The sequence below is a fragment of the Tachypleus tridentatus genome, chromosome 9, assembly GCF_004210375.1.
Source record: "Tachypleus tridentatus isolate NWPU-2018 chromosome 9, ASM421037v1, whole genome shotgun sequence".
Lineage (NCBI taxonomy): Eukaryota > Metazoa > Arthropoda > Merostomata > Xiphosura > Limulidae > Tachypleus > Tachypleus tridentatus.
In genome coordinates this window covers 106,672,678-106,695,432 of record NC_134833.1, presented here as the reverse complement: position 1 = coordinate 106,695,432, position 22,755 = coordinate 106,672,678, and the positions used below count along the sequence as shown (strand labels likewise).

General features: G+C 34.0%; 1 protein-coding gene across 11 annotated transcripts in view; it reads left to right on the top strand.

Annotated features, from left to right (window-relative positions):
- Nucleotides 1–2,898: 2,898 nt before the first annotated feature.
- Nucleotides 2,899–22,755, top strand: part of LOC143225983 (uncharacterized protein C19orf47) — a 46,368-nt gene continuing 26,511 nt past the window's right edge. The window contains exons 1-6 of one of the 11 annotated variants that reach the window (XM_076456280.1): nucleotides 2,899–2,977; nucleotides 3,275–3,333; nucleotides 11,139–11,341; nucleotides 16,875–16,941; nucleotides 20,478–20,582; nucleotides 22,072–22,104. In XM_076456280.1, coding sequence (XP_076312395.1) covers nucleotides 3,312–3,333; nucleotides 11,139–11,341; nucleotides 16,875–16,941; nucleotides 20,478–20,582; nucleotides 22,072–22,104 — 430 coding nt within the window. In that variant the 5' untranslated portion in view covers nucleotides 2,899–2,977; nucleotides 3,275–3,311. Of the gene's footprint in view, nucleotides 2,983–3,175; nucleotides 3,334–11,138; nucleotides 11,342–16,874; nucleotides 16,942–20,477; nucleotides 20,583–22,071; nucleotides 22,105–22,755 lie in introns of those variants that run through there. The other 10 variants (XM_076456282.1, XM_076456290.1, XM_076456287.1 and 7 more) reach the window with 10 other exon arrangements.

The following is a 22,755-nucleotide window of genomic DNA, read 5'->3' as shown; positions in this document are numbered from 1 at the left end:
TATTATCTTTGTAAAACAGAGTTTAAGATACTGCATTTTACATGTTTTCAAACATAAAATCTATTTAATGTGTTACTGTGGACTTGTAACTATACACATCTGGTAAGTTTATAAGATAAAGATATTTTTCTCTCTTAACATTCTACTACAGAGTGTGTCTGTGATATTGTGTAGAGGTGGTGCAATTACCCTCCCTTCTACCTCGCTTGTATTGTATTTAAAACATTGACATTAACTGTCTCTACATTTACTTCCTCTTTTTAAAAGGTTTTTGTTCACTTGTAGCCAGTATACAACGATAATGAACACATGATCAAACCAAGTGGTTTAACTACTTTGTTTTCGAAGTTATAAAAATTGTAATGGGATAATTAGAACTCTCCAGTGGAATATGTTAACCCATTTTGACGGTTTTTTTTATTTTTGTAATTTTTTGAAAAGAAATGTGATAGCTGAGGTTTTCTGAATTTGTTCAACTTTAAAGATTTAAAAGATGTACATTAATCTCATGAAATTTCTGAATATAAAACCACGTAAAAAACGGTATTGATGTATTGTCGGCTGTAAATGTTTGTTCATGTTTTATATTTGTTTATTGTTTAGCATAAAGGTATACAATAGGCTATCTGTATTCTGCTCACCATGGGCATCAAAATACGATTTTTATCGTTCCAATACTTTAAAAGCCGCACTACTAAACTTACTCATGATTAGGTTTAAAATAGCGATAAAGAAAAGTGGTCAGCTACGACACAAGAAAGGTATTGAATTAGAATATTCATTTACTTAGGTGTTGGTGAGCAACGTACTAATTAATGGTAATGACGCTATTCATCACTCTGTAACTCTAATTCGTGAAAAACAATTAGATCGGCGTGTGACGTAATAATGACATAGTATCTGGACCCTGCGTGTTTGTAAATAAATGGCACTGCTTTAGAACATTTACCAAATATTTCTCAATTTTTGGTCACAAATGACAGTTTTTTAAAAAACTGACAATACAGAACAGTTTCTGACGCCATTCATCACTCTGTAACCCCGTAAATGTCGAATATGCGTGTGACCCCTTCACCTTTGTTTTGCTTCGCTACGCGCACCAAATTCAGCTGCCTAATTTTTTCTATACATTCGAATGGAGAAAATAAACTTCTCCTTGACGGGAAGCAGAGGCGAAACGGGTAAATCAAGACCCTTATTTAAATTTACATCCACACAGGATAAAAAAAAAATTGTGAAGTTGGAGTTTAAACATCGCGTAATGAAAAGGTTGTTCCAGTATAATTCATATAAGCAAGAGTTTCGTTATTGTATGATATATTATTTTGTTTGTGTGTTGTCAAGCATAAAGGTATCCAATAGGCTCTCTGTGTTCATCATTGATATCGAAATCTGGTTTCTGGCGTTGTAGGTCCACAGACCTGTTACTGGGGGATAAATGGTTTTGTATTTATCAATTTTCTCCCATCAATGCGAATACCTTATGTTGCTTTTATCTTGTATTGTAAATTTGTACAATTCTGGAAGGTTTTTGGACATCTATTAAAATCAGTAAAAACGTTCTGGCTCCAAGTGTATGTTTGTGTATTTCTTATAGAAGAGCCACATCGGGCTATCTGCTGATTTTGCCGATGGGAATGAAATCCCTGATTTTAGCGTTGTAACTCCGTAGACTTAACGCTGTACCAGCGGAGGACTGGTTCCCAAGAACTGGCAAAAATATCCTATACAAGAGTTACAAATTATGGAATCTCGGGACAATTCCTAGAAAGTAGAAACAACGAGTGTATTATTATCGTAATGGTTTTTCTGTTGGGTGACTTGTTTAGGATTATCTCATAAAAGTAACACTAAATCTGGTCCATTTCAACTGGTCCAATTAGTTTATTTCTCTTTAACATTTGTTATCGGTTACTTTAATTTGTGGTTGTAGCCGTAAGTGCATAAACAACGTTTCAACTGAAATTTCAAAACTATTGTTATTTCGAACTCATAAATAAACTTTCGTAAAGAAAGTTTGCGCTTATCATTCAAATAACTAAATAGACTGCATAAATTTCACTTTTAACACTGAAATGTAAAAAACTTCTCTGCTACCAACCTCATAAAGTAACTGAACACTAATTAACTTAACTAACTAATTACTCGTATTTATAAATAATCTATTTACGATTCTATGTAGACCTGACGATTAGAATGCTCGGTTTGCAAACTGTTGGGTGCGAGTTCGAATCACTTTTGGGGCCCGGCATGGCATAGCGCGTTAAGGCGTGCGTTTCGTAATCTGAGGATCGCGGGTTCGCGCCCGACTCGCGCCAAACATGCTCGCCCTCCCAGCCGTGGGGGCGTTATAATGTGACGGTCAATCCCACTTTTCGTTGGTAAAAGAGTAGCCCAAGAGTTGGCGGTGGGTGGTGATGACTAGCTGCCTTCCCTCTAGTCTTACACTGCTAAATTAGGGACGGCTAGCACAGATAGCCCTCGAGTAGCTTTGTGCGTAATTCCAAAACAAACAAACAAACAAATCGAATCACTTTCACTTAACATATTCAGCTGTTTGGCCGTTAAAATATTACGGTCAATCTTACTATTTGTTGGTAAAAGAGCATCCCAAGAATGTCAACTACCGCTCTCTTTCTAGTCTATCTGTGCTAAATTAGGGAATACTAACTAGCCTTGAGTACCTTTGCACGAAATTCAAACCAAACCTAACCTAAGGCATCTAGATATTAGAAAAAGCCTCTTGGTTACTAAATCATTAACAACTAAATTATAGCATTGAAAATGTAGCTTGCAAAATTATGAAACTGCTACAACCATTTCTAGTACAATAAATGAAATGAAAACCAGAATTTTTTAATTGTTTTGTTGTTTTCCTTCATAATATTTGTCCCCCAGTGGCACCGTAGTGTGTCTGCAGACCTACAACGCTAAAAACCGGGTTTTGATACCAGGGTTGACAGAATCCAGATAGGCTGTTGTGTAACTTTGTGCTCAATTCAAAAACAATAACATTATAATATTTTTATTCAAAACTAATTTTAAAGGATTTTTTGACAACAAATAAATAGTTTCAAGTATTTTTGTGATATTCATCATGCTTTTATATCAATGCAAATCTTAACAGAATATAATTTTGACTTTGTTTTCTAATGAAATTGTATCTTTAATGTTTAAATATTTTTTTTGTTTTCTTCTTCCCTCCCTTCCATTTTCTTTTTTTATTCTTTTTAATTAGAGGAACTAAAAATTTCTTCTCTCACTGAACTTTTAGGCCAAAATTTGTTAAGAGTACTCGTATAAGGGTGAAAATGGCGCCGGATACAACATTATGTAAGTAAAATACTGTTATATTTTGTTATAAAATGCTTTAAGTTGATCACGCCTTTTTCTCATAAAGAAGTAAGAATAAAATTTACACTTATAGAATTAAATAGAATTTGTGTGTGGTAGTGTCAAGTGTCTGGTTCAATCATGTTAATGTACTAGTACTACCAGTACTAGGCTTGTGAAATGTAAAAATGAAATTTTATAGATTATAAGTTAGTACTACTACTAGTGGTATCACTGTACAAACTACAAATACAATACAGACGCTTACGATATGTAGTTAAAATGTTAAATGCCTTAAGTTAATGCCTGTATTGTAACTTAATTTAGTTTTCAAGTTTCACTTAAGTATCTTTTGCCATACCAATTCGTTTTATAATTTTTATATCACATTTACCACCAGATGTTACTAATCCTTTCAGAGAGCTAATTGTTTCCTCTTATTTTATGGTTTAATTATACATGAATAGTTCATGCTTCAGGACATTCTTCTTTTTTCTTTTGCTTACATTACAATTCACAGTCTTTAGCTCTTGTCTTTTTGCAGTTGATTTTTAGACCTTTTTCTGGTATTGTAGCTTTTCCTTTCACTCAGTTATAAGCACTATGTCATCTTCATAAAATAGGTTGTTTGTGTTATATCCACCCATTAACGAGTTTGTTTATTTTACCAATTTCTCACAGAATGTTGCCACTATATAGATTAAACAAGTTTGATGAGAATACAAAACCTTGAAAAGCTCCTCTTTTGGTGTTTGTGTATATGCTTATTTCAACTATTTTTATTCCTGCTGTTTGTTCCCAATAAAGGTTTCTTATAATTCTAATGCCTTTTCCCTGTTGGTCTAATTCCTGGAGCAGTTTTTCATGCTTTATTTTGTCTAATGCTTTTGTGAAACTGGTAAAAATATTTCTGTACCTCAGTGGCTCATTAAGAATGTATTTCCTAGTCCATTGTTCTGTGCAAATCTGCATTGTTGTTTTTCTGTTTCAGGTTTTATACTTCCATGAACTCTTAACATAACGTTAAGCATAATAATTTTTATGTTGTGACTTGTACAGTTTATGATGTAATATCACATTTAGTTACACCAGTTTTCTTTTATAAGTGCAGTGAGGATTAAGCTACTTAGATCTGGAACTTAGACATTACCATATAGTTCATTTATTGCCTCTGTTCATTTCTGATGCCAAACTCATTTAATGCTCATTTATAGTTTTGGCTGCCATACCATTTGCTGCTGTTGCTTTATTTCTTTTCATTTTCTCGATTTGATCACTCAAATGTGATTTTAGTCGTAAGTCCATTTGTGTTTATCCTGATTTCTGGTTTTTCACCTCCACGATCTTGAAAAGGCTTGTATTCTAACCATCTTTCCATGATTATTTCACTATCCATAATAAGAGTTTCATTCTTTTATCTTATGCATCCACTTACATGCCTTGAAGTCTACGAGTTACTATGTTTTCTGGTGCATCAGTGCTGGGCCTGTGGATTGTGATCTATTTATTTATTGTCACCATTTAATCATTTTTTTTCTTTTGCCATTTGCCATTTGTTCTTGATATGCTTATCTAATAGTTGATTGCCATGACTGTCTCTTTGCATTATTTTATGACTTTCTGTTATTGATTTCAAAACCTCTGCAATCATACATATGTTCTTTTTCTGTTTGTCTCTTTGTTGTATGCCTTCTTTAGATGACAAAGGACAAAATATTTCTCATTTTGGTTTGTCCTTGTGTCTAGTACTTTGAATCAAATTTTTACAGCTATTGCATACTTATTTTTCATGTCTGTATTGTTGTACAAGGTGTTCAATTATAATTTTGGTTCTTTATTTCAGGGTTATTGTAATGTTTTTAAATTTTACTGTAAAGTTACATGTGACTAGATTATGGTCACTTCCAAAGCCAGCTTAAGGGTGACTTTTTGGTTGGTTAACAGTATTTCTAAATTGTTTTTTCGTAGTGATATAGTCAATTTAGTTATAAACATTATCTCCTAGGCATGGTCTTTTTCAAGTCTAAAGATACATTGGATTTTCTTTAAACCTACTGTTTGGACTGTGTGATTCTTGATTTTGCACCACACTATCCATCTTTTTTCTCTCCTATTCCATATGTCTAATCCATGACTTTGAACAACAAATCATCCTTGATTTTCAACCTTGGCATTCTGATTTTGCATTATAATTATGAGTCTTGTATTTCTGCTTTTTCTGTGATATCATAGAAATTGTATATTTCATCTTCACTGCTTTGTTATATTGAGCAGTATTAACAGTATTAAGTCCCTACTATTAATAGATTTAGTTCTTTAGCATATTACTAGTTAAAGAATAATTTGTGTGCAGTTGTGCAGTTGTATATCAAAATAAAAATAGTTGCAATAGGTAAACTTTGACCTGTAGATTAAACTGTAATTCACACAGTTTGGGAATTTTGGTACAAAACTATAATACTTGTTTTGGCAGTTTCACATGTACTCTTTTGAGTCAAATGATACCTCACATTGAAAGGGAAGTTTGTTTAAATGTGCATTTTATTTGGAGAAATTTGATCTTTTATTTCTTAATAGATGCATGTGTTGGAAAAACAGTATAGTTTTAAATGACTCTCAGAAATGCTAATGTTCAGTATACTTTTAATGATCAGTTGTTAACAGTTCTTTGTTTTATGTAATTTTCTGTTTTATAAATCAGTTTATTCCTTTTATTTTCTACTTAATAGTACAAGTAATATCCCTAACTTGTAAATTTTGAAACTTTAATTTAAACACATTTTTCTGATATCAGTTTATAACTATTTTGCATAGGAAAGAAATGTTACATACCCTTGCACTAAATGATAAATTTTGAGTGGCATTTCATCATCACAATTTTTTTATCAGTTGTGGTTGTCACATGATTTAGTAATTTGCACATTCAAAATCGTTGTCCCAGTGGTGTGGATTCCTGTACGTGGTGAGGGGACCTCCCAGGGAAAATTGTTCTTTCATTTTACCTTCTCTGAGATCTAAAAATTCACTCACATGTTTGTCATGTGTGGTGACCTGTGAAGGGGAGGAGAGGATCCCAGTGATGGAGGGGTCCAACCCTAACACACATCTTTGGCCTTGAATTCCTATAGATGGGCAGCCTTGGGGTGGCCCTCCTTGTGTCAGTTGGCTCATACACTTGGGCTAGGGTCAACCAAGTGCCAGTGTTGGATGTTCTGAACAGGTGTTGTGGATATTGTATCTGATGTTGGTGTTTGGGTATAGTGCTCACGAAACCCTGACATTGCTGTAGTGTTCTTGTTTGGCATTGTAGTGTGGCCCCTCATAGGACTACATGGTGGGTAGAGTTAGTGGGTACCAAAATATTATTATTTTTTATTATGGATCCTTCAAATAAAAATTTAAATAAAGTAGTGAAAAAACAGTCCATAGGTAAACAACTATGTCTTGAAGATTCTGAGCAGATATCTTCAACATCTGTAACACCTGTACCTCATTTTTTTTATATTACATTCTCTTTCAGACAAACCTTTAGGGCAGATATCTCCATTTTTCATTCAGAAGGGATTAGAGGGACTTGCTGGCTCTTCAATGACAGTAAAGAAGCTTTGCTCTAGTGATATATTGGTGGAAACATACACATCTTAGCAGAGTGAATTCCTCTTGTCTTAAAAGGTAAAGCTACTTTGAATTTGTCACAAGGATTTATTGTTGAGAGAGATTTGAAGAACATCTTCACGTCATAGATTCTCTCTGGTTTCTCCACCCAAGGAGTTTCTGCAATGAGTTGTATCTTCACTTGCAGAGATGGAATTATGATGGCAACCAATGTTCTCATTCTGACATTTGGATTACCGCATCTGCCTGCCACCATCAAGGCAGGTTACCTTAATTGCAAGGTACGGCCATACGTTCCAAACCTCTCCGACGTTTCCAGTGTCAATGGTTCGGTCACTCGAAGACATCATGTCATGGTTCCTTAACATGGGCTTGTTGTGGTAGCAAGGACCACAATGCCTGTGAGTGTGAAACAGACCCTTGTTGCATCAACTGCAATGGCTCTCACCCCTCCTACTTTTGTTCTTGCCCTAATTAGTTGGAAGAAAAAGAGGCGCAGTATTTGAAAATGTTTCAAAACATTACTTACCCTAAGGCTTGAAAGTTGCTGTCCACCACATCATCTCAGACATATGCTGCTGCACTTTGTTCCTCTACTACAGTGGGAGTGCAGACAAATCTCTCTGTGCCTTCAAAAGAATCATTCTCCAATCATATGAAAAGTCTTTACACCTCCATGGCTCAAAAAGTTGATGAATCAATGTCAACACCCATTTCTCTCCCTAACATTCATTCCTGCAAACCCCAAGATCCACTTCCTTTGGTTCTGGGTTTGGGCATTTCCTTGGGTACATCTTCTCCCACTCCAAGATGCAGAACAATCATTCATTCACGTCCTCAGTTGCTGTAATCATCTTTCAACAACAAAGAGCTGCCCAATCAATCCAGGGCAGGATCCTTGAAGGTCAACAAACCTCCCTCAAATAAAGACAATAAAGAAAAAGAGGTGGCTGTAAATAGAAGGGTTCTCCACTCAGTTCACCTACACATAAATAAAAATGGCTATCTTGATACAATGAAACTGTTGAGGTTTACGTTCTAATCTGAATGACATCAAAACACTGATTGCTTCCTACCATCCTGAATGTCTTTCCTCACAAAACATTTCTAAAAACTGCCAATGCAGTCACCTTTTAGCAGTTTTCTTTGTACAGAAATGACGAGTGCATGGAGGGATGGCACTGTTGGTTGATCAGCATGTGCTCACCCTGTCTTCATTCTAGGTGAAAGCTTTTGCTGGGTTTTTAGCAATTCTGCTTCTTCCTCCACCTTCTTAGCCATCAAGATTTGGGCAGAGCAATCACCTCTTTCCTTTTGAGTTGATTGTCTCTATGACTATAATCGTACCTTTACACTGGTGGAATTCAAACTGGCCCTTCATTGGTCAGGCAGTACATCAGTTGGATCTGATGATATACACTATGAAATGCTGCACCATCTATCTCCTGCTTCTCTTGCCATTCATCTGATTGTTTTTAACCAAATCTAGCAGGAGAATGTTTTCCTGATGCATGGCATCAGGCTGTTGTCCTACCTTTCTTTTAGCCTGGAAGGATCACAAGATTCCTTCATACTATTGTCCAATTGCTTTGACGAGCTGTCTCTGTGAGACCTTAGAGAGGATGGTTAATTCTCATCTTGTTTGCTTCCTTGGATCAAACAACCTCCTCTCACCCACCCTTGACAGGTCAATCAGAGAAGCCTTTCTCAAACAACATCATCTTTTATCAATATTCTTTGACTTTGAGAAGGCTTATGATTACAACATGGAGGTATGGCATTTTGTAAGACCTCCATATATATAGGTTATGCAGCCATTTGCCCATTTTTATTAAAAAGCTTTTAATGGACAGGCAATTCCAAGTGTGTGTGGGTTCAGCACTTTCCTGTTCTTTTCTGCAGGAACTTGGAGTCTCTTAGGGCTGTGTTTTGAAAGTCACTCTTTTCAGTTTAAAGATTAATGCCGTTACTGAACAACTTTCTCACTGTTGCAAACGGGCTTTATGTTGATGACTTTCACATCTCATGTCAGTTGTCAAACATGAGGTATATTGAGTGGCAGCTACAGACTGCCCTGAATCATTCACTGAAGTGGACCACAGCAAACAGTTTTATCTTCTTTCTCTCTAAAACTGTTTTCATGCACTTTTGCCAACAACGGGGTATTCACCCTTATCCTGAACTCTGTATCAGTGAACTTGTGATGCCTGTGGTCTCTCAGACAAAGTTCTTGGGACTTATCTTTGACTGGTAGCTGACCTTTATACCACACATCAAGTAACTATGGGTCAAATGTAAAAGAGCAATGAACATCCTCCATGTCCTCTCTTCCACCACTTGGGGAGCGGATCGATGTTCTATGCTAAAGAAATATATCATGCTCTTATTCGATTGAAACTCGACCTTGGCCTTAAAAATGCTGGAACCCATTCATCATCAAGGACTTTGGCTTTGCACCAGGGCTTTTTGCACTTCCTCAGTTCAGAGCTTATGCACAGAGTCTTATGAACCTTCTATGCATAGCGTTGTTAGCAGTTGTCTTAACTGTATGCTTTGAATCTTCGTTCCTTACCAAAGCATCCCACCTGGTGTTGTGTTTTCCTTCCTCAGTGAGCCATACTTATTTAAGAACAGACTATCTACCATTGCTCCTTTTGGCCTTCATATCCAGGCACAGTTGGATGAATTGAGTCTGTCCTTGTATAACATTGCTATATCCACTGGTCAGCCCATCTCCCCTTGGCTTATTACAGTTCCCAAATGTGACCTTTCTTTAAGTCATCGGAGAAAAGCAGACACTCCTGATTGGAAATACTGTCTGTTATTTGCTGAACATCTTTCGAACCATCCTTCCATTACTGTTTATACAGGTGGTTCAAAATCAGGTGACTGTGTGGCCTCTGCTGTGGTTTGTTGTGGTTCGGTGGTTGCATGCAGAATCCCCTCTATAGCTTCTGTGTTCACTGCTGAACTGTATGCTATTTCTCGTGCCCTGGATTGCATAGAAGCTAAGCAGTACTAAAATTGCACCATTTATACTGATTTGCTTAGTTCTCTACTGGCCCTGGAATCTCTTCACATTAGTTCACACCCTGTTCTTTCCAATATTCAAAACTGGCTGGCCCATTTCTCTTTAACATCTAGTTCTATCCAGTTTTTCTGGATACCAGGCCACATTGTTATTCCCAGGAACGAGCTCGTCGACAGCACAGCGAAGTCAGTCTTCTCTGGCACTATCACTGCTGTGCCTGTTCCATACATGGACTATGGTCCTGTATTCAAGGCTTGGCTCCATGCCAGTTGGCAGTTGACTTGGAGTTAGCAACATGAAAACAAGCTTTTCCAAATAAAACCCTCAGTTGGACTTTGGCTGTCTTGCTTCCGTAAGGATGGGAAAGAGGAAATTGTTCTAACTAGACTACACATTGGTCATTGTTTTTTAACTCATCATTTTCTTTTACCTGGGACTGATGCACCAATGTGTTGTCTGTGTAACACTCAGGTCACAATAAGCCACATTTTACTGTCTTGCTGTCATTATGACTTTCAGTGATGGCATCATTTTAAACATGTTCTGTCCCAAGGTTTTTCCATCATGTTAGACAGTGTTATTGACAATGGTGACACTGTCCACCTTAAAAATGTTTTTAGTTTTTTAAAGGCCATTAATCTTTTTAATGCCATTTAAGTTTTTAATTTATACATTAGACCTTTTTAAATGTGATTTCCTTTTAAGAATCAAAGTACATCTAGTTCGATTTGAAATTAGAAAATGGTCGTAACATAAATAACTCAAAACCAGGACTGGAAAAACCAACTTCACATGACTAACAGTAGTTTTTTGAATTTAACTATTAGTCTTCTTGGTGAGTTATGATAATTACAATTATGCTGCTGAAAATCCTTTACAACTTGTTTTACTGTAGTTTTTCTCTTACTGTTGTAGACTAGAAGTACAAATTGTATCTAATAATATTTGTGTTTTTTTTAATTCAAAAATTAAACTTTGTTTTGTTTTACCTTAATTTCCTTTTATGAATTTTACTAATTTTACTTTAATTTTAACTTTTTACCAGATATTTGGCATAGATAGCATAATTGCTTTGCACCATAAAACACCAAATTGTTATTTTTTTATTTAAGGAACTGAGTAAAATTAATTTTCTCTTATTTCGTTTATTGTATTGTAGCAACATCTGAGTGGATTCAGTTTTTTTCCAATGCTGGATTACCAGCTTCAGTGGCGGCAAACTATGCTATTACCTTTATAGACCATCGGATTAGAACTGACATGTTGACAGATCTTACAAAGGAATACTTGTATGACATGGGGATCAAGACAATGGGAGATGTGATTGCTATTTTGAGACAAGCAAAAATTGTGCATGACCAGGTTTGAATATCAGTTTTATCCTTATAATATTTTCTTGTCTGTATATTTTCTGAAAATTAGGAGAAGGTGAAATTACAAACTTCTGTTGCTTTGCTGTATCAGTTTTATTTCTTAGTGTATTAAAATTGTATTACTCTTATACATTTACTTTCAATGTATATCATACTCACAGTTTAATCTGTATAATTTTCCTACTCTTATACTTACCATAATAGACAATTTTTGTAATTCCTGTAACATGAAAATGTTTTTATACAAACTCTCACAGCTCCTGCTGGTAACATATTGGTTGTTTACATGAAAATTACCTTTAACTCAGACTGACTCACTAAAGACTATAAATTAATAGACAAACCTTCAATAAAAGTAAACTGAAAGTTACGATTCTGTACACTACCTCTGTTCAAAAAAATAGCTATTCTTGTTCAGTGCTGTCCTCTATATGCAAAATCTTTTTATGTGTACCACAACTCTCTTATCTCCTCTTCATTGGAATTAACTGTTTCCAATGCATCTTTCATGTAAATGTAAATCATTATGCATCAACTCTCCACCAGTAAAAGTGCAACATACTCCGTTGACTCATCTGACTCCCTCTTTTTCTCTTCTACTGAACTATCATTTCTCATTTGATAGTACTTGTTTTCAGACAGTTTCTTTCTGTCAGTGATTTTTGTGTCGATCATTTCTGTGATTTTAATTGTTTGCTTTCCAAAGTGGAATTTCTTCATTACTTTTACTTTACCTTTATTTCCCACTCTTTTATTTTTTTTCTCACACTTGCATATTTTACATTAATTTACATATTTCTACAATGAATTCTGAAGCTCCCACGTTTTCCACTGGATGCAGATAGGGGAGACCTGTTGTTGGTTTTCTCTGCTGTTATCTATTGTGAGATTGATTAATATAAGAATTGCAAGAGCCAACCTTCTTCTCCTGAACATGCTCCATTAATCTTCCTGAACTATTCAAACCTGTTCAGGCCAATGAGATTTATTAACTGTTTTTACACCACTGGATTTTGCCATGTCTTTCCCCACCCCTCCTGCAGAATCAGCTTGACCTGATATGGCATTTTCCAACATTTCTCAGGTATGTGATCATGTATCCAGTTTTCTGTTTTTCTTTGATTCATTGTTACCTTTATGTTGACTCGTTTGTCATCTTTGGCTCTTGCTTTACACATCGTTTCACTGTTGTTGGTATCTTCAGGTTCATGATGAAATCTTGTTATAGAACAGTGCCACCTCTTTCTTTTGAGGTTTTCGTATTTTTTATTTGGTAATATGTTTTCAAATATGTATCTGATACTTCAAAATATTGTGTATAATCTGCACATTAACACACTACTCTTTCCTGTATAGTTGCATGTTTCTCATAATTGGAACCACAGCAAGCCCCTATTCCTTTCCTGTTCTGTTCCTTATATACCCATCTCTATCTCCATACCAGAGGCTTCTCATCTCAACATTATTTGGGGTGTCACCAATATTACCAGAGACTAACCCAGAGGTTTCTGGTGTGGTGGGAGTTTAACTGTATGTTTTCTTTTTACTCTTTGGTGATCTTTTGATACAGATCTCTACTATTTCTTTCCCCACCTCCTTTGTTTCTGGTATCTTTTTCTTTCCAAACAACTTGGGATCCTGCCACAACCACCAATGTCCAAGGTAATACAAGATTTTCTATTTTTTGTTTCAACAGAGCATTGCACCTGTTCATCATCTTTTTCCAGGCTGTTTGTTACCCTCTTGCCAAACAGGAGACTAGCAGCATATACTAAATTTGTCCTGCCTCAATCTAATTTTCAGTTTGCCCCATTTTCTCTTGGTGTTATTTAACACCTTTAGGTGGGCAATTTCTCCAGGTTTATAGATGACCAAAAGGAATGTTGCAAATACTTATTTGCATATTTTGATATCTTGTCACTTGTTATCCTGTTTTTTGTTTGTTCTTCACAAGGTGGTTTATCTGTTTAGTGCACTGCCCTTTAGAACTGCTTCAATTCTGTATGTTTTGTCAGGCATTCAGGGCAGTTCTTCACTTACATGCTCTTGGACTGTATCTTTCTCTTTCTTTGGATAACTAGTTAGTGTTAGCTCATTTTGAACAGAATTGTGCCTATTTTCCTTATCAGTTGCTCCTGGAGGCAACTATAATGGTCTCGTTAATCAAGTTGGAGAAGTTCTTACTGTGACTTGTCCAATATTTTGTTTCTCTATATCCATCTCAATCGGGCCTACTCTTCTCCTCTTTAACTTTGTTTACAGCTTGCAAGCTTCTATCACTTTTGGGGATGTAATCTTCCATTGTAGCCCTTATTTCCTTAGGTTCGGCTCATATTCAAGCTCTTCATAACCTGTGGAAGTTTGCAAGGGATCCTTTGCCAGCTCTTTTTGACCTTCCTCTTACCATTGTCAGTAATCAGTATTAACATTAGATCCAATTCACACATCTAAAGGTGTCTCATTTCCTCCTCCTCATATTTATTTCTACATTTCATGCACATGTCCTTTCAGTAGTGGGGGGGAGACATGGGTTGATCAGTAGGCAGATTTGGGGCTTTGGTCTTCAGTTGAAAGGTCTTATCATATCAATATCCTAAATCTTTTCAGTGTGAGACATATTTTTGTTTATTTTTTCTATCTGGTCAGACATCATCTGGTAGTGATCCATTATGACTTTCATTTTCTGATCCCATAGGTTTTTATTTCTCCTGCATTTTGCCTGTGGATATGTTCCTTTTGGATTTGTCATCTTCCACAACAGATTGCTCTTCTGGATGGGGAAATTAATGTGGTTCTGCACCAACTGGTTTTGCTCATGTTCAAACTAATCTTACAGTGCTCTTTCTTTCAGCTACTTTTATGTCTTCCTTCCTTCTATTCACCTGGAAACGTTGGTGATTTGTTTATTTGCCATCGATATTTTGTGTACTCTTATTCTTCTACATATCTTCTCCTTTCTCCAGGTTGTATTTCCTCCCTAACTCTTCAGCAGCTGTTTGGCCACTTTCCCTCATTCTGTTTCATACCATTATCCTCATCTTGATCTAGATAGACTTCTATGTTCTCTACATGTTCTTCTCTGTTATATTGCTTTCACAACTTCCTTCTGTAAAATCAGTTCCTGCCACTTTATCCTTGATAATCATCCTCTTTTCATGACCTTTTTACCTTCCAATTTTGCCAGTTGGGTTCAGCTTTTCATTTGATTGGTCTCTCCCTTTTTAACTTCCTCCCATATTTTGTTTCAAGTGCCCTATCTTTTCATTGTCCCTTGGAAGTACTTCTTCAGGTGAGGATGTGAACCACCCCATGATACACTTGTCTCTTGCTATTTGCATCAGACTGAAGTTTTCTTTCTCTGTCAGTAATTATCTTTTGTCTGAGCCATTATAAAATATTAGAATTCAGTGAGACTTTGGCTAGATATGTAAGTTATTTTTCCTCATCATGGGCTGTTTTCCATTTTCTTATTGTTCATTATTTGGATCCTGCTCTGTAGCAAGTGTTGCCTGTTATTTTATAACAGATCAAATCTGAATTATAAGTCCACATCGACTTGCATATGATATATCTATGGCCATGCAACACACACATTGCAGAGATGAGGTGTCATACAAGATTGCTTGTAGGTTTATCCTCATGATGGGATTTTAATAAAAGAATTTCCCATCTCAAACCATAACAATTCATGGGCTACACAGGAAAAGCAGAAGAATATAACAGCCCATCGCTGTCATGCCTTGTATTGAATAAATTGGTATGGTCTACTTTTAACCATTGTGTGGTTTTGTGCTTAAATCTAAACAAACAAACAAACTTTTATATGCACATAACAAGTTTTTTTTTTTATTAAATCTTAAGGTTCATTAATCAATGTTTTTCTGGTGCCTTTTTTTTCTTTCCTTCTTTTTGCATATTGCCTATCCAACATGCAAAGGAATTTTCATTTTAAGATTAAAAATACTTATATATATATATATATATGTTTTCAAATTTCAAAAACAAAATCTCATCAATGTCCAGATAGTTACCAAATCTTTCTTTTAAAATAAAAAAAAAATTATATCTGTTATTTTCACTTATATACATCTCTACAGGTTTAGTAGAATTGACCAAACTCATATCCACTACAAAAATTAGGAAATATAAATTATGCTTCTTTCATTTTAGAATGACAACAGTTTATAACAAAAAACATAAATGTTTAGACTAAATAGGTTAAGTGCGTGGCTAACAATACAGAAGTTAGAATGATGCAACATGTGCACTTGTACTACCACATCCAATAATATAAATCTAATCTTTACAATGTGACCCTGTCCTGGATGTGTTTTAGTTTACTAGTATTATGTAATATATACTCACGTTTCAGTTATTATATGTATATATATAGATTATTATTATTTAGAAAGAAAATATTGAATTTATTTTTTTTAAAATACAGAACAGTAAATAAAAAAGTAAAGCAAACTATTATTTCTTCTAGCAATGACCTTTGTATGACATACCTATATGGTTGAGTAACCAAGATAGAATTTCAATGTAATTTATCAAGCTAAGTAACTAAGCTGTATTTAGGCCTAAAGAAATATGAAATTTCAAGCAGACTAAAGACATAATCTACCTTCTTCAAATTTTGGTCAAAAGAACAAGGAAGCTTTCTAGCATTAAAATGGCTGAAAAACCCATTAGGGTGGCATTCTAAGCTATCAATTGGTTATTCATATATCATATATTGAAGTTTATAAAAGGGACCATTTCCATAAATGGGAAGAGGTGAATAGGACCACTGTGTTTGATTTAGCCCTTAAGTCATACCTCAGCAGAATAAAAAGATATGAGGTTCTTATTTTATATTCTGTTTGGTAAGCATTGGTAATTTGAGTTCTAATTCATATAAAACTATATTCTTAGTATTTTGACATCACAAAAATATAATTTAACCACAACTTCATTGAACATACCACATGACACACAATAATCAACATTTAACTGTGTTTCATCCAATATTTACTTTTAAATTAAAAAAGTGAGTAATGTATAATACTAACATTTGAATTATAATTTACAGTTTGATAGCAAACTTATTGATATAATTATTTAAAGTGGGAGTTAAATAAAAATTTTGAATGCTAGTCAACAAATGTGGCAACTTGTCCATTGACCCATGACTTGTCTGGAAAGGATTAATAATAACAAAACTGAGCACACAGTTTAGGAAGCACTGCTTTATAAGATCATCATCCATGTACAGTTAAGGGATGATTGATGGCTACTCAGGATTTGAGATCTATAACTTGATCTTGTTTTCTCTAGAAGATTCTATGGTAATGGAAATTAATGTGTCAGGTACTAATAAATAATCATGGCCATCAGATTAATTACATTTTCAGGTATTTGAAGGGCAGCATGAGAACTGAAACATAGTGTGATTAACATCAGTACAAAGCAATTGTATATAAGTTATTATTTTAGTTTTTGGTTTTTCTTATATGTAATATGGTTGTAATATGTATCTATAGGCCTTGAAAGACAAGATGCTGGGAAAGGTTCAAACACCTAATTTGTCATCCAGCAAGAAATCCACTCGTAAGTAAAATCGTTGGGTGCATAGAATTGACTTAAAACATTGAAAATATGTTTGTGTAACTTTCACCTGTCTTAGTGATATTTTTCTCATCATGCATAGTGTTGTGTTTTTTTATTCCTTTATATTTTTTGTGCAACAAAATTAATTGCATTCATTTCTTTATATGGTTTGTTTGTACTATTTTATTTTTTAATGTTAGGTGAAAAGTCAGCTATATTCATCTCTAGCTACTATGAATGTTGCCATATGTTTACAGTATTTCCTTTTCCTATTATTGAAGCATGGTAATATATATATGTAGGTATACTTTGCTTTATTTAAAAAAAAACAAAAAACCTTTATTATCAGGAGGGATGCTAAATTAGAACTGAAAAAATACCTTTATTTTTGGTCAGTTCTACTATATGATGTGGAGGCACTTGAAATGCAATGTTATAAATAGTTGATGTTGATAAGCTACACAGAAAGAAGAGGTAATGCAGTATTGAAATGTGCCAAAATGAAGATTAAACAAAAGCAACTGTTGTACTTATGTTGGTAACAAATGGTGCACTACTTTGGAGATACAATTAAATTCTGATAGAAGGTTGGCAGAGATTCTTATGAGTGAAATTGATGGTAGAAGAGGAAACAAGAGACTTTCTTGGATCAATTATATTGAGAAATAGATTGAAGATGAAAAATGTGTATTAAAAAGTTAGTGCAGAAAGTGAGGAACAAAGAACTATAGTTCTCAATTTTCAGAACTAGGAAGGATACTGTAACTGATCACCATATTATGGTGCATTTATATAATTAATATTACCTGATACTTACAGCATAATCATTAATATCACTTGCTACTTATAGCATAACTACTTTTTCTGTCTACTTTGATTCTGTTATTTGACCTTTATTACTTTCACCTTTTGCTACCAGTACAATTATCTTTTGTCATTACTTGCTACAATGTACTCTGTTTAATGGACTATTTACACCATGACTTTATATTTTATCAGCAGCATAATTACCTATGCTCACTTTTAAAAGGATGTATTGATGTATTTGCAAATTATTTTTACACTTTTATTAGCTGCACTGTATTATATTAAATTGCTTTTTACACCATTTACCAATTACCAGGTGATCTTTCTGCTGTTATATTATTCTTTGCCTATTACCAGCTAATTTATGTAGTTTTGTGGGGTTTTTTTACGTGTATTTTACATATTATTAACTGAATTACTTAATATTGTAACCTGTCTATATTTTGTTCTTTACTCATTGTTAGCTAAGTTACTAATGCTGTTATATGCAAGCATAATACGTGTCCTCTAACTTTAATTGAAGTCCAATTTACATTAATGTTTTTTAAATGTTTTCATACATTTATGTATGCAGTTTTTAACATGGAATGTTATAGCTAGGTTTATTTCACCATAGTCACCTATGATGGTATCACATGATCTGCTGATGGGAAAGAATTGTGTAGAGTGTGCTTTGTGAAGATAGACATCAGTCTTCTTCACTGACAGATTAGATAGTTCTTTGAGGTTAAAACCCTTATTATTTTTTGATGGAAATAACCCATATTGTTCTGGATGGTACATAAACCTTTTGAAGGAAGACAATTATTGTTTGTTATGTTTTCTTAGGCTATTACATAGGTTCACAAGAGTTGCTTCTTCATTGAGAGCTCTCAAACCCTAGTAAAGGTGCCACAAGTATATTATTTTCTTTTGGATATGTTTGGTTTTTTAATAAAGATTGCTTCATGCTGTTGTGCTGTTACATATTACAGTTTCAAATAGCCTAAACTGAGTTAAGTTGTAATTTAAATTTAGAATTAAATAAATGTTAATATGCATCCAATTCAAGATACTTGTCAACAAGATTGATACACACAGTTTGTTCTTTATTACAAAAAATATTTTAATATACAAACAATCATACAATTGCTTTTAAACAATTAGGAATCTTAGTTCATCTATTGCACTGTTTCCAGAGCATTGTGCCTCAGGACTCCCCCAGTGCACATTGCCATCCCAGATTCTACTAGTGGAATTAGGGAGTCATTACCACACCCAGTAAAGTCACCGGGGTGGTGGACAGAGGCTTTTCCTCCAGAGTGTTAGAGTTAATTCTTCTGCTCTTGGAGAAGAGGGCAAAGTTGGGGGCTCTCCTGCCTGCCTCCATGGATGTTTTTCCCAGATGTTGGTGGAAAAGGCATTAGCCACCCAGAAACCTACATGTTATACTGATTCAGATTTAATGCTATCTGTTTGGGATGTAAATTGCCCTTCATTTTGATTAGTCTTGATTTAGTATATTATTTATGGAAGGTGGTCCACTATCTCCTCATAATTCCAAATGCAGAGTGATCCCTTCCTAGGTCCTTGGTTGTTCACAGTGTTCCATATACTCTTCATATTTCTAGGGATAAATTGAATGATCTTTGCACATTTTATTGAGGAATGAGGGTGATTGTTCATAATTACAGACCAGATGAGTTTTGTTCTTCTGGTTAAGGAAAACATACACAGTCCAATTATTCCAAGCCTGGAGTGTGTCTTTCAGACTTCTTCAGATTGAGGAGAAAATGTGTTTGCTTCATTGTTGCTGATTTTCTTATTGTGATTCTTGTGGAATCTTGGAACACATCACTCTATGGCTACAAGTTGGGGTCCAATCAAAATTATATTTATATATAGTGTTACATTCCAATTAGCCTTGCTACCAGTGTGGGATATAGGGATCAAGACCTCCCTCAGTTCCAACCCTGAGTTGTGAAACCTCAGCTGTCTGGTTGGGGCTGGCTTATAATAATTACTCCTGTACTATTCCACCCTTGAAACAGGAACTAAAGTTTGGGTGAAGATCATACATGTTCTAGATGTAGTGCAGTTACCCCACATATGTATCATTCTTATATTAGTACACTCCTACTCCTGTTCTATGTAGATGCTTTCTGTATGGATAATATCCCCACTACCTCCTCCACCTTCTGCATGTGGAATTCTAGTTGTAAGTATTAGCTGATGATAAGTATGTTTTGGAAGTTAACATTTTCCTAAATTGAAAATATATTTTGAGTAATACTCACCTCTGCTGACAATCTTCCACCTTTCCTTCCCAGTAAGAGATGGTATTAGTGACTGGGATGATGTAAGCCTAGAAAATTGGTTACATCATCTGAGTGAAGTGCTTATATACAATATCAGGATAGAGGACACATTGACATAGAGTATTACTAGGTCAAGAATTGCTGAGGGCAATTCTTGGATATAAAAGATTGGAGCTAGTGAGACCAATGCTTAGATGGACAAGTGAAGGTCAAGGAATAACTGTAATTGTCAATGAAGGTAAGCATTATTGGAAATACATTTTCAGTTTAGGAAAATGTTAGCTTTCTGATAGTTATTTAGAGGAAGGAGGGTTATAGGAGGTGCATACTGATAGATTAATCAATTATACATGACAAATGAATCTATCAATTAATTGATCAATAGATACCACTAATTGCCTACCTCTAAATGTTTATTTTATTTTGAAACAGCAGCAACTCGTATGCTGGATCATTATACTCGTAGACTGCCTGAATCTTCAAAAGATCAGGGTGCAAGTGAAGTGCCTACTTCTGTAACAAATAAAGCTTGTACTGGTAAGTTATTATGAAAATACATTTATATTTTTGTGAACACTGCATTAAGGTTATTTACCTTTGTTAAAAGTTTGATATAGTAATTTTCAGAATTACTTATCAAGTGAGATTTTTTACAGCTTGTCTGATAGATGTGTTGTTACAGTAGAATGAAAATTTTTGTTTTTGTTTTTTAACTGTACAGTTGCAGTGCTTAATTAACATTTGCATCTGTTAATATGAGAACAAAGTTAAGAAACTTTTTTAAGATGGTTTTGATTCATTATATCCTACTGTGAATTTAAAGCATGGTTATTAGCAAACATTATTTTTAATACTCTAAACTTTAGTTGATAAAACAGCTGAAGCAAACATATCATATAGACAACAAGATTCCAGATTGTTCAAGTTTTCTCAGGCATTTGCATGATATGGCTAAAAATATTAAAAGTACTTTATCCAGTCACATCTTGTCAAACTTAGTATAATTGTTATGACATGGAAGTTTCATATGCCTTCCATATGATCTTTCTTCAGGATTTTCATCTCAAATTTAAAAAAAAACACTATCAACATTCACCAACTGTTTTATTTTTCTCCAACAGAATTGTCTTTCTTGTTGACATTTGGTGAATATCTTTTCATTATTTTGTAATTTTTTATTATTATGTTATTTATTTATTTTTAAAAAACAGTCAGTTGATAAATAGTTGCATTGGTTGTTCTTTGAGTTTTGAATGATGCTGCTGTTGATATATACTGTACATTAATGAGAGAGTCATTCTTTATTTCCCAGCTACAACCATTGATTATCCCATCAACTTTTAGAATCACAAAATGTATCAAATTTTGTGTATGAATGTTCATGAAATAAAATCTTTTAAATTATTTTGTGAAATCAAGAGTTTCTTTGGTGAATTATTGTAGAGCTGTTTACATGTAATGAACTGATTTACAGACCCAGTAACTATTGGGCACCATAAGTATTTTTTCATAATTTCTTTCATTGCAACTTTAAATAGGAAAACACATCAAAAATCAAATCAATTGGATAAAAATGGCATCAAGCACTTTCCTCCCATTAAATCTTTTATTATGCAGTGATAAATTGAATTATTTATTAACTATTTATTATTTATTATCTATTTTTGTGTTCATTCTTACAGTTTTAGTTTTCTTTGATTTCATGTTAGAGTTAATATTAGGCTTTAAACACTATTATTGTTGGAGATTGTGCATATTTGTTTTCTTAATTATTGTTGTAAACATAATAAATAGTTTGGATGCAGTAAAATAATAGAATTAATTCTTTTTTGTGGATTTGCAAGCTCATAGTAGTACTAAATGCTTTTATTTAATGTTAAAGCCATCAACTGATCTCTAGTTGCAAAAGAGAGAGCTTGGAACAGTAATTTTTGAATAAAGAAAATTTTATAACTAATACATAATCATTGTACAAGTGTAGTAGCCTTCAAATTAGAAATTTTTTTTCTTTCTTTAAAAAAAACTGTTGGTGAAGCTTGGGATCTTGTGGATTGTACTGGTGAGTACATGTTTGTCAAATTTGCTTCACTGGTAATACTTGTAGTTGTTTTTTAATTACTGTTACATATCTTACTACATGTAATGTTTCAGTCCACAGTTATTTAAACATTAAACATGCACAAGGCTTTAAAGTAATATTTTCCAGGCAAATGTTACTGTTGGTAATATATTTAATTGCATTATGTGGAAACTATTCAGCAAAATTGAAACATATATGCATTCAAGTTTCTCAAGCAAGAAGATACGCAAATATTTAAATTAATGTTGTGTTTCAAGTATTACATAAAAACAAGAGTGTAAGTGGCTAAGATAAGGCTACAGAAAAAAAAAAGTTATAAATTATCCAAAGTTAACTCAGGTTTCATCTAGTCCTTATGAAACCAACTAGTTTGTGATTTTTATATGTTATACTTTAACTGTTTTACATGTGTGTAGTTTATTCATATTAACATTGAATTAAGGCTGATGTATTTCACCTTAAAAAATACCAACTGATGATAACTTGTTCTCAACTTTCAGTATCAAGAAAAGTTTCATTATCTAGAATTGGATTTGAAATGACATCTAAAGATGCTTAATGGTAAAAATCCTTTAACCTGAGATGGGCCTTTCTTCTTCAAAGGTAAAATCCCAGGACAATCCCAGTTTA